The 16,751-nt window shown below is 36.2% G+C and overlaps 1 protein-coding gene across 1 annotated transcript in view; it reads left to right on the top strand.

Moving 5' to 3' along the window:
• nell2a (neural EGFL like 2a) overlaps nucleotides 1-16,751 on the top strand; it is an 88,880-nt gene that overhangs the window by 49,716 nt on the left and 22,413 nt on the right. The window contains exons 14-15 of the mRNA XM_055191640.2: nucleotides 12,669-12,791; nucleotides 12,879-12,974. Coding sequence (XP_055047615.2) covers nucleotides 12,669-12,791; nucleotides 12,879-12,974 — 219 coding nt within the window. The remainder of the gene's footprint in view (nucleotides 1-12,668; nucleotides 12,792-12,878; nucleotides 12,975-16,751) is intronic.

Genomic DNA, 16,751 nt, shown 5'->3' with positions numbered 1-16,751 from the left:
TATACAGAAAGAGGCTTGATCAATCACTGCATCTGAATGATTCGAGACAGACCAACCAATCACAGCGCAGAGAATCAATAGTGAACAGAAAGAGATTTGACCAATCACTGCATCTGAATGATACGAAACAGATCAACCAATCGTAGCGCAGAGAATTAATAGTGAACAGAAAGAGGCTTGACCAATCACTGCATCTGAATGATTCAAGACAGACCAACCAATCACAACGCAGAGAATCAATAGTGAACAGAAAGAGGTTTGACCAATCACTGAACCTGAATGATTAGAGACAGACTAACCAATCACAGCGAAGAGACTCAATCAACCATAGTATAGGAAAAAACCCGAATAGGATGCAAGTCAAACTTAAAAATAATTTTTCCGAAAATTGTTCTGTTATTTTAATGATTATAAAATTGAACACCTAAAATTGGATTTGTGTGATAAGAAATAAGATTGAAGTCAAGATTTGTGTGTTTGTGATCGAGTCAAATGGGAAAATGGGCGGGGTCTTGATACTTCACGATTACAAATGCGCAGACTTTGGCTCCAAATGCCATAATTGAAGCAAGATGTCAGGGGCCATTTCTGACAGATTTTGAATACATTTTTTATAGAATTCAAGTCTATAAAAACACACTTTTCAGCTTTTTTACAGTCTATGGCCTTAACCAATCACTGCACATGAATGATCTGAGACAGTCCAGCCAATCAGAGCAAATCAAGAGGCTTAACCAATCACAGCACATTTGTATTAATATTAACAAACATACAGTAATCTCTGCTTCAGATTTTTTTGCATGCTTCTTAATGTTGGATTTTCACTGTAAATACTGTAAATGTATTCATATTCACCTTCAGTATTTGTAATATTAATAGCAGTATCTTTCACAGATAGCTTTGAAAAAATAATACAACAATATTTTGCTGACACAAAGGATGTAAAGATGTGCCATTCTGGCGTTTTAGCAGAAGTCTGGATGCTGAAGCAGCAAATGTTAACCCCACGAGTCAACTTCCAGCTATGAGTCAACTCATATTTCCACTTTAAATATGGAGGATTGCTGTTATTATTTTAAGATTGTTTACACTAATTGCTCATCACCTACAGCAAGTTTGCATTTATAAACATCATATATCATTTAGATATACTGTACGAATATTCAGGACTGCAGGTGGGAAATTGGGTGTAGATATCCAGCTGAGCTTTTACGTCCAGTTTAAAGATAATTAGTTAAGTCGATACAAAAGATGATCCTGTTAGATCCATTCAAGCATATCATCTCTCAGATTAATGTTCATACAAGTGTGCGCGGTATAACTTTCAGGATACGTGAGGCCACTAGAGTCTTTGTGTCCACTAAGAAATGTCTTTATTATTAAAGTTAAGATTCATGGCTGTGCAACATGACGTGCTCGGTGTCCTTCAACGTTTTAAAAAGCAAGCAGTTCTTCTAATGAGAATCGCGCTGTATGAGTCTCCTCAGAGGAATTATAGATCGAGAGCCGTGTTTGCATTCTGCCGTCCCTACGTGCCATCTTTCATCCACACGAAAAACTGATAAACAGTTTTAAGGTTTAATTTCTCACATCCCCAAGATGATTGTAAGAGCACAAATGGATTAAATTCTATTGCACAGATCAATATTAAAATGTCTGGGAGCTACAAGGGCACCAGAATTCCCAGAATCCATCAGTTCATGTGATTAAGTCGACTACCTGCTGTAATGCGTCTGAGAGACGCTCGACACAGTCAAGAGGTTGTCAGCATCACGTCTACTTACCGAGATGAAGTTATACAGCCATAATCACAGACTCTGTGTGTACCGAGAGACACGGCCCCCTGACGAGCTGAGATGTTTGGGAAGGGAAAAAATGATAAGACCGTAAAGCGATTTAAAGAGCCGCGGGTACAGTATACATGCTCATAATTGCTCAACCTGAATGATCCATATGAAATTGCTTTATTAAGCAGTTTTTAGAACAATGGTTGTTTTTTCATGAATATATTAGGGTGGGACTTTGTTTGTCCAAACAATGGAAAACATTTATTAGTTGTCAGTAGAATCGTTTCCATCACCCTTCAAAGTGTTCAAGTGTTCAAATAGTGAATTGAACATGCGGCCAATGAAAATGCCTCAATTTCACAAAAACTCTCATATAAAAGTTTTTACGCATAGGTGAGATGGGTTTTCAGGCAATTCAAAAAAGGAATATAAATCGTAAAACTGTAATGGAAACAGTTTTTATCACATTTACAGGTTACATACACATGATCTTTTTTTAAATATGGCATATGTTTGGTTGGAGGACAAGACAGAAGAGGTGTGTTCTACTTTATGCGGCGTCGCAAGAATCGACAAGAGCATGACATCAAAATACCGCCAGATTGGTTCAAGTGTTGACTTTCAAGTCACATAACATCGGTTAATAAATTTCGCAGTATAGCGGGGAAAATAAGTATTTGACACATCAGCATTTTTATCAGTAAGGGGATTTCTAAGTGGGCTATTGACACACAATTTCCACCAGATGTAGTCATCAAGCCAAATATTAAATAATATTAAAGAAATCGGAACATTTGGGTATACAAGTTGAGTTGAGCTGTAATCACCAACAAAGGCTTTTCTACAAAGTATTAAATAAAGTGTGTTCAATACTAATTCCCCGTGTCATTTCACTTTATTTATTATGACTCAACTTGTATACTTAAATGTTCTGATTTCTTTGTATGAATTCAACATTTGGCTTGATGGCTACATCTAGTGGAGATTTTGTGTCAAAAGCCCACTTAGAAATCCCCTTACTGATAAAAATGCTGATGTGTCAAATACTTATTTTCTGTATTTGTTTTATTGACTTTTACACTGCAAAACATCTTTTATTTTTGTCTTGTTTTCAGTAAAAATATCTAAAAATTCATAAATTAAGATGCTTCTTGATGAGCAAAACGACCTAAGAAAATAAGTCTAGTTTTTAGACCAAAAATATCAAATTTAAGTGATTTTGCATAAAACAAGCAAAAAAAAAAAACAAAAAAAAAATTGGGCTAGCAAAAAAATCTTGAATATTTTTCTTAAACACTAAATTCAAGAATAATTAAAGAAAAAATTGCTTTTTTGCTTGTTTCATGCACAAAATCACTTAAATTTGATATTTTTGGTTTAAAAACTAGACTTATTTTCTTGGGTCGTTTTGCTCATCAAGAAGCATCTTAATTTATGAATTTTTAGATATTTTTACTGAAAACAAGACAAACACACTAAGAATTTTTTTTCTTGAAAATAATTTTTTGCAGTGTACAAAATAATTTTTGCGCAAATCTTTAATGGAAATCAGGCTAGTGCACTGAAAAAAATTATTTTCAAGAAAACATTTTCTTAGTATTTTTGTCTTGTTTTCAGTAAAAATATCTATCATTAAATTAAGATGTTTTTTTCTTGATGAGCAAAACGACCCAACAAATAAGTCTAGTTTTTAGACCAAAAATATCAAATTTAAGTGATTTTGTGCATAAAACAAGCAAATAAATCTGCCAGTATATTTAATTTATACAGTAAAGACTGTTAAAGGCGCTCTAAGCGAATTGAAGCGTTTTAGACCATAAAACATTTTTTGTTACATACAGCAAACATCTCCTCACTATCTGCTTGCTGCCTGTCCGCTGATCAAACTGTAAAAAAACGCGATCTCTGTAGACAGCCCAGGCTTCACAAACGGCACTATCAACAAGTGGCCAAACCTAGCATCACATAACAAAACAAAGTATTCCAGCCAATAAACGACAAAAAGGATTTGGGGGTGGGGGTTGGACGCGTTCATGAAAGCACGGAAGGGAGGGGAAGGAGGAGGAGTTAGCTACGCTCCGTCTGTTTGAAAACACTTTCAAACGTTAACAATAACTAACGTCTCGCAGATTCGCTTAGAGAGCCTTTAACTGTTTTATTTTCATTAGATTTTACAGACATAAGCCTTTTTAAAGGCATATTAAATTTCTCTTTCCAGAAGAAATATTTGTTGTGCTAATAAGGGGAAAGCAAATTTTTCTTGAATTTTTAGTGTTTAGATTTTTTGCTTGTTTTATGCAAAAATCACTTAAATTTGATATTTTTGGTCTATAAACTAGAGTTATTTTCTTGGGTCGTTTTGCTCATCAAGAAAAAGCATCTTAATTTAAGAATTTTTAGATATTTTTACTGAAAACAAGACAAAAACACTAAGAAATCTTTTTCTTGAAAATCTTTTTTTTTTACAGCGTGTCATCATTGCTGTTTGTCAGAAGTAGTGATTCAAACGAATTTTTACAGTAAATAAGTGCTGTTGTGTTGCGTTGTGTAGTGCGCCAGTATTTCATTTAGTAAAAGGCTGTTTTGGAAGACTTTCAGAGAAACGTCTGTATTGGTTTCTGCATCCCCTGGTTTCTATTGTTTCAGGACGAGACCGATGCCAAGCTCCATTGTGCTCCGCCAACTTCCCGTTTGCCGTCTCAAAGCAGCTTTAATTTCATTCCCCACTTTCTGGGCCCAGCTTCATAAAAACTAGAATAAAAAGCTTTTCCAGCATGTGCCAGCAGTGCGACGTAATCAAAGGACGCCCGTAAGTTCGGCTGAGATGCCCGAAAGCGTCCAGCATTTAATGAGATGTGCGCCTCTCATGCCTGAAAGAGTGAATTTCTCCGGGCTCTACAGAGAAGATCTCGTGTGTGTTCGGGCTTTGAAATGAAGTTCTGCGGCTTTCCGTGTTCACTTCTTCATAATTTTGCATTTCAGTCACAGATGCCGTCATTAATAACTCAAGCACATCTGTTAGTTACAGAAGGAAATCCAGAGAGATGTTTTTCCCCTCTCAAAGCTCGCACGGCCCTCGAACACAAACACACTTTACTCACAGTTAATCCAGCCCTGCGTCAACCCTCGGCCCAATGAAATTCACTTTCTTTTCTTCTCTCGGTGAGAAGGTAATTAGTTAGAAATGCTGACTGCGGCGGTTTTGTTCTCGGAAAACTATATTGATAAATCTTTGATTTGTCGGGTGCAGATGGCTGCTGGGTTTTTATCACTGAGTTTGCAGTTTAGTGTTGGTGATATGAGGCGTTAAACAAAACCTCATCTATAACGGCTGGTCTAAAATGACAAAGAACAGATGAAGTATTACATTTTTTGACATAGTTGGAGCGTTTATGTGCATACAGATCAGGTTGAATTTATAATTATCAGTCAGTGAATAGTTTCCAGCATGATGTTATTGCCCTTTCAAATGAATCTTAATTATGTCTCATTTAAAGGACCCATATTGTGCAAAATCCACTTTTAAAAGGTGTTTAGATATAAATGTGTGTTGGCAGTGTGTGAACACAACAAACCTGCAATAAAAAACATTCACTCTCTTGCTCTTTTTATTCCCCATTAAGAGCAGTCTCATTAGACATGTGGTTTTAATGTGATGTCACACTGATAAAGCTCCGCCCACAGCCACTTACTGACTGGTTATTTTACCAAAAGCTTTTCTAAATGTGTTTGTTAGCACATTGTAGCACTAATGCAGCTAAAGATACGATTGTCTCAGACTGTATTCACAGGAATCAGATCTATTTTTAACCCAAAGAGCTCAATGTCTGTTGTTAAGGGAGTGAGGAGCTGTAGCTCATTTGCATTTAAAGGTACAGACACACCAAAAACACTTTCCTGCTGCCACCCAAATAATGGGCATTGTGGACATGTATGCTATAACAAATGTGTGACACTTCACAGACACGTTCTAGGTACACCTGAGATTTATATTACATCTTGTAAAAATGGGCATAATATTGTCCCTTAAGCATAAACTTCAGGTGGATCTTCTTAAAGAGCATAGAGGGAACAAAAAGAAAGTTTGAGTTCATTTTGAGATTTTTGGCTATTGATTGTAGATATTGGTATCTTAGAAAATCTGAGCACGGTTTGAGACATCATTGAGATCTCATTTGAAAGTTTTAGGAGGAGACATCTTAGGAGAAACATCTTGATTCAACACGATTGAAAACTATTTTCAGACCGAATGTTGTTCGACAAGATCCAAAAAGGACAAAAGCACCTTAAAGGTTTCATAAAATGTATCTATGCACTCAATTTTCAATCTTCTGAAGTCAATAGCTTTGTGTGGAGATCAGTCCTAGTTTCAAGCTGCTAACAGTTCTTCATTTAATCTATAAAATCTCTCTGTCATTCGTGTGTTTTCAGAGTTTAGTGTTGATAAATGGCATTAGATTGAATGTCTTCCATCTATGAATTTGATGTCAATCACACAAACGTCAATCACATAGAGCTTTACTTTAACCTCAGAAGATGGAGAAATGAGTGCAAACATCACGTGGAAGACCCTCGTAGTGCTGGTTTGTTTATTTTGTGTCTTGACAACATCTTTATCCAATCATATTGTGTATAAAAGAGCAATGTAAATATACTTTGTGTTTCAATGAAGGTCAAAAGTCAGTTTGGTCTTCATTTATTCTCATGGACATCGAAGAGAAACAACTGAGGTTTCTCTTTCTGTGTGTGTGCATCTGTGTGTGTGTTTTGGGATCAGTGTATTTCATTTAACCCAACCATTAGCCCCATAATCTCTCGTTCACTTATTAGTCTTCCCTGCGGTGTGTAAGAAAGCCGTTATCTAAGATACCAGAATCAACTGACGGTGTGTGTGTGCGTGTGTGCGTGTGCAGGTCCCATTCTTCCCATTGCTACCAGATTAGAAAGATGAAGTCAAAGTGGCCGCTGGCTGTACCAGCGAGAGCTGGGTTTATTCTCTGGTTTTATATCTCACTGCATTCGTGTCCAGACACCTGGACTCAGTTTATTTCCCGCAGACGGCTGTGAGCAGAATCTCCTGTCACCTTCGTGTATGAATGTGGCTTTGTCACCGCACCGCCAGGGGATTATGGGAAATAAAAATGTCATTTCAGAGTCTATCGGACAGTCTGCATGGGCAATGATTTCTGTAGTTTCATTTGAGTTTTGTATCGGAGATGAATGAATGAATAAAAAAAAATGGCACACGACTTGGACAGGAAGCAAATGTTATAAAGGGGTTCTTTTGAAACGTTTAAAGCTCCATAACACACAGTCTTTAGTTTTATTAGATTTATAAAAAACAGATCAGCTTTAGAGATTGTTTCTGGAAAAGCACCCAGAGGTGTCCAGCGGGAAGAGTATGTCATGAGCAAGCAACACACATAAAAATTTTCCCACTACCTCTGGATAACTTATGATTCACTACATGTTCGTGTTGTTTACATTATATGCACTTATGCTGATTGGCAACAAAAAAACAGATTTGATGTAGTTTTACTTACCGCCTGCGACTCATGACCCAGTTGGGACCGCCCCATTTCAACGAAGACTAAAAACTTTAATGTCCTAATATAGGGTGACCATATGTGCCATTTTTCCCGGACGCGTCCTGGACAGGATTTCGGGTGCGTTTTCCGGAAGTTGTATTTGTCAACTGCATATGTCGTAGAGGATTATTATTATTATTATTATAGAAAAGCAACCGTTACATTTTAAGGTAAGAATGAAACTACGATTGTATGTCTAATGTTTTTAACTAAATGGCATATGCGGTCAACAAATAAGACGCACCGAAATCCTGGCCAGGACGCGTCCGGGAAGAATGGTCACCCTAATATAACTAAGGCCTAATTCTGAATTAAGCTAAACCCTGTCCGGGAAACCTCCCGATAAAGTTTTTTAATAGAAAAGTAACATTTTATTTAAAAAATGATTTTGGAAATACATGACTTTGAATATTGAAGAAAAGCAGCCATAATTGAAAAATTAAGAAACTGCTTGATAAAATGACACAAGAACAATTTTGAAAGTTTTAGGCAAAGGGTGATTAAACTTCAGATGATCCAGTGGTTTCCCTGACAGGGATTATCTTAAGCCAGGACTAGGCCTTAGTTTAGTTATGAAATATAACTAGTTTTAACAAACATGCCTTACTAAAAACATTACTTGTGTGCATTTTGAGGAAAAACAAAGAGCACTGATGTATTTTAAGATATGTCAAAGTTGTTTTCAGTTTGGACAGCTCTTACATTTATTTTAGTCTACGAGTCTAATCCCTGTCCGGGAAACCGCCCCCAGATGTAACAGCGCTTTGATTTATTGCTTCATAATTCCTGTATAGTTACACTTGTGTTCTTCTATGGATTTGACATTTTTAAGCAAACATCTGTTATTCATCAGCACTGGCTTAACCAATCAAAATCCATTATATGATCCGAGTGAGATGTTTCTTTGACCCAAACATCCAGAACTCGGCCTGTTAGAACTGGAATTGAGAAATCTGTCCCAGCGTGATGCTTTCGAGCGTGTTTTTAAGGTGACATCTGTAATTGTTTCAGCCTGATAAATGCGACTCGCTTGTAAATCTTGTTTTATTTTTCCAGGGCGCTGCGCGGTCCCCTGCTGGGGCGCCGCATCTTTAAAACGCCAATCACGCAATCTCGTTCGTTTGCATGACACAACGTGACAGCCGTGCACGTGAAACCACAGCGCGTGTGAGCGTGCAACCGAGTTTGACTTTTCTTGTGCTGTTTTCTGCAGAAAATTTGTGTTTTGTAGCAAATTCTTTATTCCATAAATAAATGAAAGTCATTAGCATACCGACCACACTGTTGGAATACAGAGCCCGCAGTCTCTGCACAGATGTTGCACCACGGAGAAAGCTGGGGTGTCTGTCACGAATGCCTGTACATAATTGATTGTTTATCTGTCTGCTGCATGAATGACAGAAGCGCAGAGGAAAGCGCAGGTTTAAGTGTGGCAGGACTTTCAAACCCGATGTGATCTGACCTTGAGCAAATCCCCTCATCTGACACCTTCACACCGCATACTGTGATAGACAGCATTACAATACTCCTTTCACTGTGTGTGTGCGCATGTCACAGTGCAGTTTCTTGCATTCCCTGCTTAAGAATGCATTAAAACTGTCATTTCCAGGTTTACTGAGGACATCTCAAGATCTCAGGATAGTTTGGTGAAATGCATTGAATGGTTTCATGCTTGTTTGGGGCCAACACTGTGAAATTCAGGATAGATATTCATTGATTTTCTGTCTTGGACACTAAAGAGCATCCCGCAGATTTTACAAAAATCATGCATGAATATTTACACATTAAACTAAAGTTGCAGTGTTTTCTCATTAGTTTGCATCCTTCATTAATGTCATCTTTGTGACTGATTAATTAAAACGAGCTGAGTGACTTGTGTTAAAAATGATTTTGTTTTTAATTTGAACTGACCTTCCAGTCTGTATTTTTTTATCTGTTTAGTTGGTAGCTAAACTGATATCTGAAACAAAAACCTTTCCAAAAATAAAATGTTTTGGTTTGCTAAGGCGACGAGCATGGATCACAACTGTGAGGAGGTTTGGCAGTCAGGCAAGATTTCAGGGACCTGTAGCTCACATTGTATTCATTAATTTTAGGTTTTTATGTTGTTGCTTCTGAAACTTAAAGAACTTAAAGCTCCCATAACACACACGCTGTTTCTGCCCATCTCATGTTAATCTTGAGTACGTATAGAGTAGTATTACATCCTTCATATCTCTGAAGAGTATTTAGTTTGATCAGATTTATAAAAGACAGATCAGCGCTAGCGATTGTTTCCAGAAAAACACGAGATCCCGGGAGGCGTCCAGCGGGAGGAGTGAGTCACGAGCAAGCACACACACACAAAACATTATCCCACTATCTCTGCATAACTTATGATTCACTACATGTTCGTGTCGTTCACATTATATGCACTTACGCACCAAATACCAAAACAAAGACATTTGATGCAGTTTTACTTACCGCCTGCGACTCATTGGGACCACCCCATTTCAATGAAATCCAGAGTTAAACAAACATACACGCAAAACTCTACTGCTACCCTGGATAAACAAACTATATCCATTGTTTCCATAATGCTGGCTTACTTGGAACGCTGAACAAGGCTTTCTTCTCCTTATATCCAAAAGCACTGTCATTGTTAAGTCTTGATATAAAACAAAGCTGTCGGGTGCACTGATGTCTTCGACTTCTACTGGAAGGAACAACGCTAATAAGCATCCTCGCTCTTAGTCTGATTGACACGTGGGCGTGGTTTCCGGGGGAAGTGCCCATAAAAGGAATATGGGGTTACTGATATGTAATGGGTACCCATGTTCGAAAAAAAAAACTTTCAGAAACTTGTAGGAAAGAGGCGGCGTGAGTTTGGTCCAGAAGTTCTCTGTCACAAGCTCAACTACTTTTTGACACTTTGCATTTGTTTAGTATGAGGATTACGACTCTTTAACGCGTTAATAAGTCAAAATGCATTTAATGGATGAAATAGCATTAAAACATCCTTTAACTTAAAAGGACAAATTTAGTTTTTCATGATTTAATAAAACTAAAGCATTGATGGAAGAGATGTGTGAAAAAGATGTTGGCTTTGATAATAAGCCAGTATTTGATTATTTTTCTTTTTTTATTAAATGTATAATTTCTTTGTTAATGCACACAAACTTGTTTTTGACACGATGTGAGTGCACTCTGAGTAACCGCAGCTCCAGAAATAACTTTGACTTCTATGTGAAATTTATCTGCGATTTCTCATTTTTATTCTCCAAGAGGTGCATTTTTACTCCTTAATATTAAGATGAAATAATGTAAAATACAGTTTCATAGGCAGTAAGAAGCATTTATGGCTGATAAATTGTCTCATGTACTGTTAATTTCAGAGCTCCGGCGTAAGGAAATGTTCGTCCTGAATTACAAGCAGACGTTCTCTAATTATTTCCTCATTTGTGTTTTATTTCTACTGGGAATGGGTTTACTGGCAAGATTTTATGAAACCTCTGTTGGTCTCCAGATGAATCTATCCCATAATCTCTGTTAGAAATCCCCGTGTTTGATTATGGTCAGCTGGGGTCGGGCACAAATTGCATCTTCAGTGCTCTGGAGAAATCTCACGCTTGTGTGTTTGTGTCTTTACGAGAGAGTTGCTGCTTGAGGTTTCATGTTTTGGGTTGAAAAGGGCGCATGCTTGTGTGGTGAACGGCACCAAGAAAGAATGTTTTTGCTCTCATGAATGGACTTTAATGTTTAATGGTGTGTGTTTTTTGTTTAAAAAAAACTTAAAGTAAATTCTACTGCTAGATGACTGACGATTAAGACACTAGCTCCATTTCCATTACAAATTTGCGCAAAGCGTTATTTTCTAAATGTCGACAAAAGACAACATTTCCATTAAGTGATGATATGCAACTGAAATGTACTTTTCCTCTCGTGAAAAATCATTCCAAATATCACGTCAACTGATGTTGGGGCTTATTAATATCACATTTACCACACTAGGCATTATTTTTAACTGAAGGAGACGTAGGTGTATTATCCAAACATTAATGCCAAAGAAAACCCCTTACTGTATACTTAGGAGCGGCAACGTATAGGTGTTTCTTGGAGATATTAGTGGATTATTTTAAATCAAAAGAGGAGTGTTATCCAGACATTATTGGCAAGAAAAGCCTCTTATACTTGGGAGCGGACACGTATTGAGGTGTTTCTGGGAGGTTTTAGTTCCCATAACGCTTCATCTTCAGATAATAATTATGTGAATTACATACATCAGGTTATCTGAAAATGTGAATTGCAGGTTTCTATTGCAGTTTTGTGAAATACACCTTTTCAGAATTGCCTAAAAAAACACCTCATGCAAGCCTAAACACGTTTTTTAGGGCTGGACAAAAAAAGATTTTTCGAATAATAATTTTTTTTTTTAAACAAACGCCATAAATCAATTTTTTTTATGAAATAACCTGATCCTGTTTGATCAAGTTTTTCGGCATACATTTTTCATCTTTCATCAAAATTGTATTGTATTGTATTTAACATAACTGTACGCATTTGAAAATTAGAGATGGGTTTTGTTTTAATGTACCCAAGTGTACCTTAAATAAAAGAGTTTAATATACAGGTTTGTGGCTCCTTCTCTCTTATTTTATTAATTACCCACTTGTAAACTTATGTTCACTGTTCTTTATTTATAAATATAGTATTTGTATTAAATTTATGTTCATTGAGTTGCATTGAGAATCGAGTATAAAAATCATTCCGAGAATCGTAATCGAACCGAGAATCGTAATCAAATGGACTTGATAGTTTGTGAATCGAAATCGAAATCGAATCGATCTAGAACATCTGAATCGATACCCAGCCCTAGAGTTTTTGCGAAATTAACATGTTTCCATTGGTGTTTCACAATGTCTATTTCAAGGGTAATGGAAACGCAGCTACTGGTGCTTTTAAAGCATTCACATGATCAAGTTTATTATTTTAGTTTTCTCATCTTTGCTTCACGATGGTCTTTTCTGGTTTTGGCCCATCACCCGAGACATAAATGTCAAACAGTTTAGCTGGAGGAAAATAACGCTGATGATAATATGAGAAAACACTCACTTCTCAACACCTTCACCAGCAAAAATCATGAAAACTCTGATGTTGTTTCATGCTTCCTCAAAAATCTACCGTAATGTAATCAAATATTTAATGTTTCTTACAAATACGTTGCTTTCTGGATGCAGATGGTTTATCTATGACTCAGAGATAACCAGCTAAAGATTGACCATACTAACCAAACTCTCTCTCTCTCTCTTTTCAGAGCACGATGAGTGTGTGTCCGGGCAGCACAGTTGCGATGAGAACGCTTTGTGTTTTAACACCGTCGGCGGTCACAGCTGTTCATGTAAACCCGGATATACGGGCAACGGAACCACCTGCAGAGGTGAGACCAGAACCATCTGCCATGATCTCACCCAACCGCTCTCGCCCCCCTCACCCCTGACCTCTGTTTGTCCTATCTGACCTTTAGCTCTCTGTGACGGACGCTGTCTGAACGGCGGCTCGTGTGCGTCTCCGAACATCTGCGTGTGTCCTCAGGGCTTCAGCGGGCAGAACTGCGAGACGGGTAAGAATCACTTTTGATCTCAAAGACTTCTGAATTCATGTTTCCTCTTCAATCCGTCTGAGAGCTCTTTTATCTCGCTTCAACAAAGAGCGAGTGTATAAATGGTAGTTTGGAAGAAGAGTGCTTGATCAGGGTCAAGCTGATGGCTGAACTCATCCACACTCACAGCTACATCGCTTCTGAAAATCAACCTTCAGCACAGATACACATACATTTTACTTCTGCATTTCAAATGAAGATGTAATTTAATAACGTCTTATGAAGATCTTCATCTGTCAGTCCCTGGAGTTTGCGGTTTAGTGGATAAATGAATTCATTAGCGATTGAATCGAGTCTGAATGTGTGTAATTCAGGGGTACATTGGAAATCATTTTGCTTTTAGTACAAAAGATTTCAGGTCTTCATGAACAGATATCAATATTTTTACTTCTAATCTTAACTCATGGCTATACATCAGGATCAAATTGGATCAGGCTGTTAATGTGTCTGTGTGTGACAAGGAACTGGAAGAAAGTTTTCGTGACATTTTGCAAAGACAAAAACATTTTCTTTACAAATAACCCTTAGGAGATCCTTAAAAAACATGCTACATTTGTCCCGAAGGCCAAACAATGACACCATCCCAAAACTGAAAAAATATTGTTTTATAAAATTTTAGAGCACTTTAAACGATTCAATCTTTTAAATCTACTTCTGCCTTATACAATCATATCAAATATTAATTATTAATTTGAAAAAATTTTAACCCTTTATATGCCAATATCAGGCCTATAACTCAATGTACAAAACAGTAATTAAGTTTTGTTTTCGTACAGGCCTACTTAAGGGTTAATAGTGCCAAATGGTGATCAACAGTAAAAAAATAAAATCACAAAATTGAACTCTTTTCAAAAGGAAAAACCACCAAAAATCAAGAATGCATGATAAAAAAGATGTCATGGCTTTGCAATCAAAAAATGTGGTTATTATAAAAGTAAAACTGTACAGTAAATGAGGGAGAAAAAAAATCTAATCTAGTGCTTCAACTAAAAATGCACCAAAGCCAAATGTTTTACTAATCTTTGAAATGCCCAAGACTGTGAAAAAGGTAAAAAAAAATCCAGTCCACAATCACTTTTTATATTACATAAATATTATATAAATTAGTCTTTTTTCCCCAAATCTTTTATGAACTTGGCTATTAACGAGTTAAAATCATGGAATATTTTGTAACATTTGTTTAACGTTTTGATCAGTACTGAGGTTGATTTATGCAAAAAAATTTCATCTGATACAGTATTACAGCGGTTTAATTTAGTGGATGTTTTCATCCAACAATGCGAAAGGGTAGTGAATATGAACAATGCACAAGGGATAAAAATCAAAACTTAAAGGCTAGTATTATACCTTGACATAAAAGTATGCATAAATGGGGGTGGGGGGTCAAAAATGGTAGTTATAATAATTTTAAATGTGGCATTTTTTGGCCCTAGGATCTAATGTGTCAGGTTTTGCGTAGCTTAGCCATTTTAGGCTAATTTAAGAAACTAAAAACCAAAATTCTAAAATTTGTCAAAAATGATAAACTTCAAAATATCCCTATAAGGATCTCTTAAAATATTGAAATAATTGTGAAATTGTGAAGTCAAGGTAAAATTTTACTGGTTGTAGTTTTGTAAAATATAGTCAAATTCCTTTAAGATTTTTATTTATTTATTATTTTTTATTTATTAAAATTACTATTTATTTGGCATCTCCACAGTGTCATTTCAGCTTGATTGAGATTATTACAAGCTTTAAAATAAAGTTAAACTCACAGTGGAAGATTTCTTTTGTAGATGAGCCTCATTTTCTGTTCCACTAATGTCTTAAAGATGCAGTGTGTAATTTTTAGATAGAAATTCAAAATAATATACAAAACTATATTATCAGGGATGTTTAAAAACCTTTCATAATGAACCGTTATGGTTTTTTTTACCTTAGAATTATCCGTTTTTATCTACATACACCGAGGGTCCCCGAACATGGAAGTCGCCATTTTGTGCCACCATGTTTCTACAGAAGCCTTTAACGGACAAACTTTTTTAACTAAGTTGGCTCCGACCTTGACATGTATGTCCGGTGATGGCTACTGTAGCTTCTCTATGTGTTTCAAAAGCGAGGGGTGAGCAGTTAACTGAGCTGTTGGTTGCAAATTACAACCTAACCACTAGATGCCGCTAAAATTTACACACTGCACCTTTAATGTCTCTGATTTTTTTTATAAAAAGATTTTGTGGTCACATAAATACTTTCTTGGGAGCTTTTTACTATGCATTAGTTCATTTCTGCTACTATTTGTGCTAAATAGATAATAGTGTTACTGTCTAAAAATGATGACAATGCATTACAAAACTACGATCTTGGAGAATAAAGGAAGGTGAAATCTGAAACGTTGAGAAGTGGAGGTTAAATTTTACTGGCTGTAGTTTTGTAAAATACGATCAAATAGTTTTTACTGTAATTAATGTCACATTGTGTTTTGATAAAGTATGTGCTAAATCTTTTATACTGTATGACTTTAGATGTCATGAAAAGATTGATTTTTTTAAAAAAACTGCAATTTCTTCTGAATAGACTGAGTTTGATAAAAAGAAGAGATGTCGGTGGATGGTTTTTATTGTGTGTGGAGATTGAAGAGGTAGTTGTGAGTGTTATTTTGACAATGTTGATGTGAAGTGTTGTCTGCTGTTGTTAGCTGAAGAAAAGGTTGATTTTGGGTCAGATGATGAAGTTATACTGCAGGTGAAATGATGTGCTGATGTTGGTGATGGTTTGGTGTGAGTGTCATCTGAAGGATTTGATGTTTATTCCTCATGTGCCTTTAATGATGTGGAGAGATTCGATCCATTTTCACAGAGTCTGATAATCAAATATTTTTTCCCAAAAAAGTGACCCACATTTGGTTCTCATGTGGCTTTCTTCAGTGTTGCCTGTATGAATGTTTAGACTTTAGTAGATGGTGAGTGTCTGGTTGTGTTCGTTTCCCCACATACACAGTTTTTAAAAGGTGAAAGATTTCAGTCAACAGTCAATCGATCTGAACTTGTGTTTGATGTTTGTGTGTTACTCATCAAGCTTCAAAGAAATATGAATACAAATACATATCTTTACTTCATACCTTTTGAAGCTTTTTCTCATGTTAACAATTTTCTCTGGAAACATGAAGCTGGCGCAGGAGATTCTGGACTCGTTTTGTTTCTTCCTATTTAAAGTCATAAGCAGGTGATATTAATAATTTAGGGGAGGGAGCGTCTAATTATAAAAGACATTTTATTGGACCAAAGCTCCTGTGTGTTGGATGATATCAATAACATTATATTTTTGTCTTTTGGAAAAATATTGGTACCAGTATTTAATATACAATGTAAGGCTATGCAATATGTAAAATGGCAGTGCATTGCTGTATTTAAATGTACATTTCCAGGCCCATATGTGCAGTGTTTGATGCAAAATGAAAATTTTGATTAAATTTGCCATTGGCTACACTAGTTTGTATGTCATTTAAATAGTTTTTAATGATTCATAAGACGCAAAATTAAAATTAAAATGTATTACCCAAACTGTGGTATGTTTCCCAAAAGCATTGTTACCTAACTATGGTCGTTGTTTCCATTGAACTTTACTAAGTAATGAATGACAGAACTTGCGATAGTCGATTTTAAGAAACGCACCACTGATTAGCAATTTATTTAAATGTAATATGATTAATCGGGTTTAGCAGTTTTATCCAGTATCCATTTTAAAAACTATCTGTCG

This window comes from Misgurnus anguillicaudatus, chromosome 6, assembly GCF_027580225.2.
Source record: "Misgurnus anguillicaudatus chromosome 6, ASM2758022v2, whole genome shotgun sequence".
NCBI lineage: Eukaryota > Metazoa > Chordata > Actinopteri > Cypriniformes > Cobitidae > Misgurnus > Misgurnus anguillicaudatus.
This window is presented reverse-complemented; position numbering and strand designations above follow the sequence as displayed.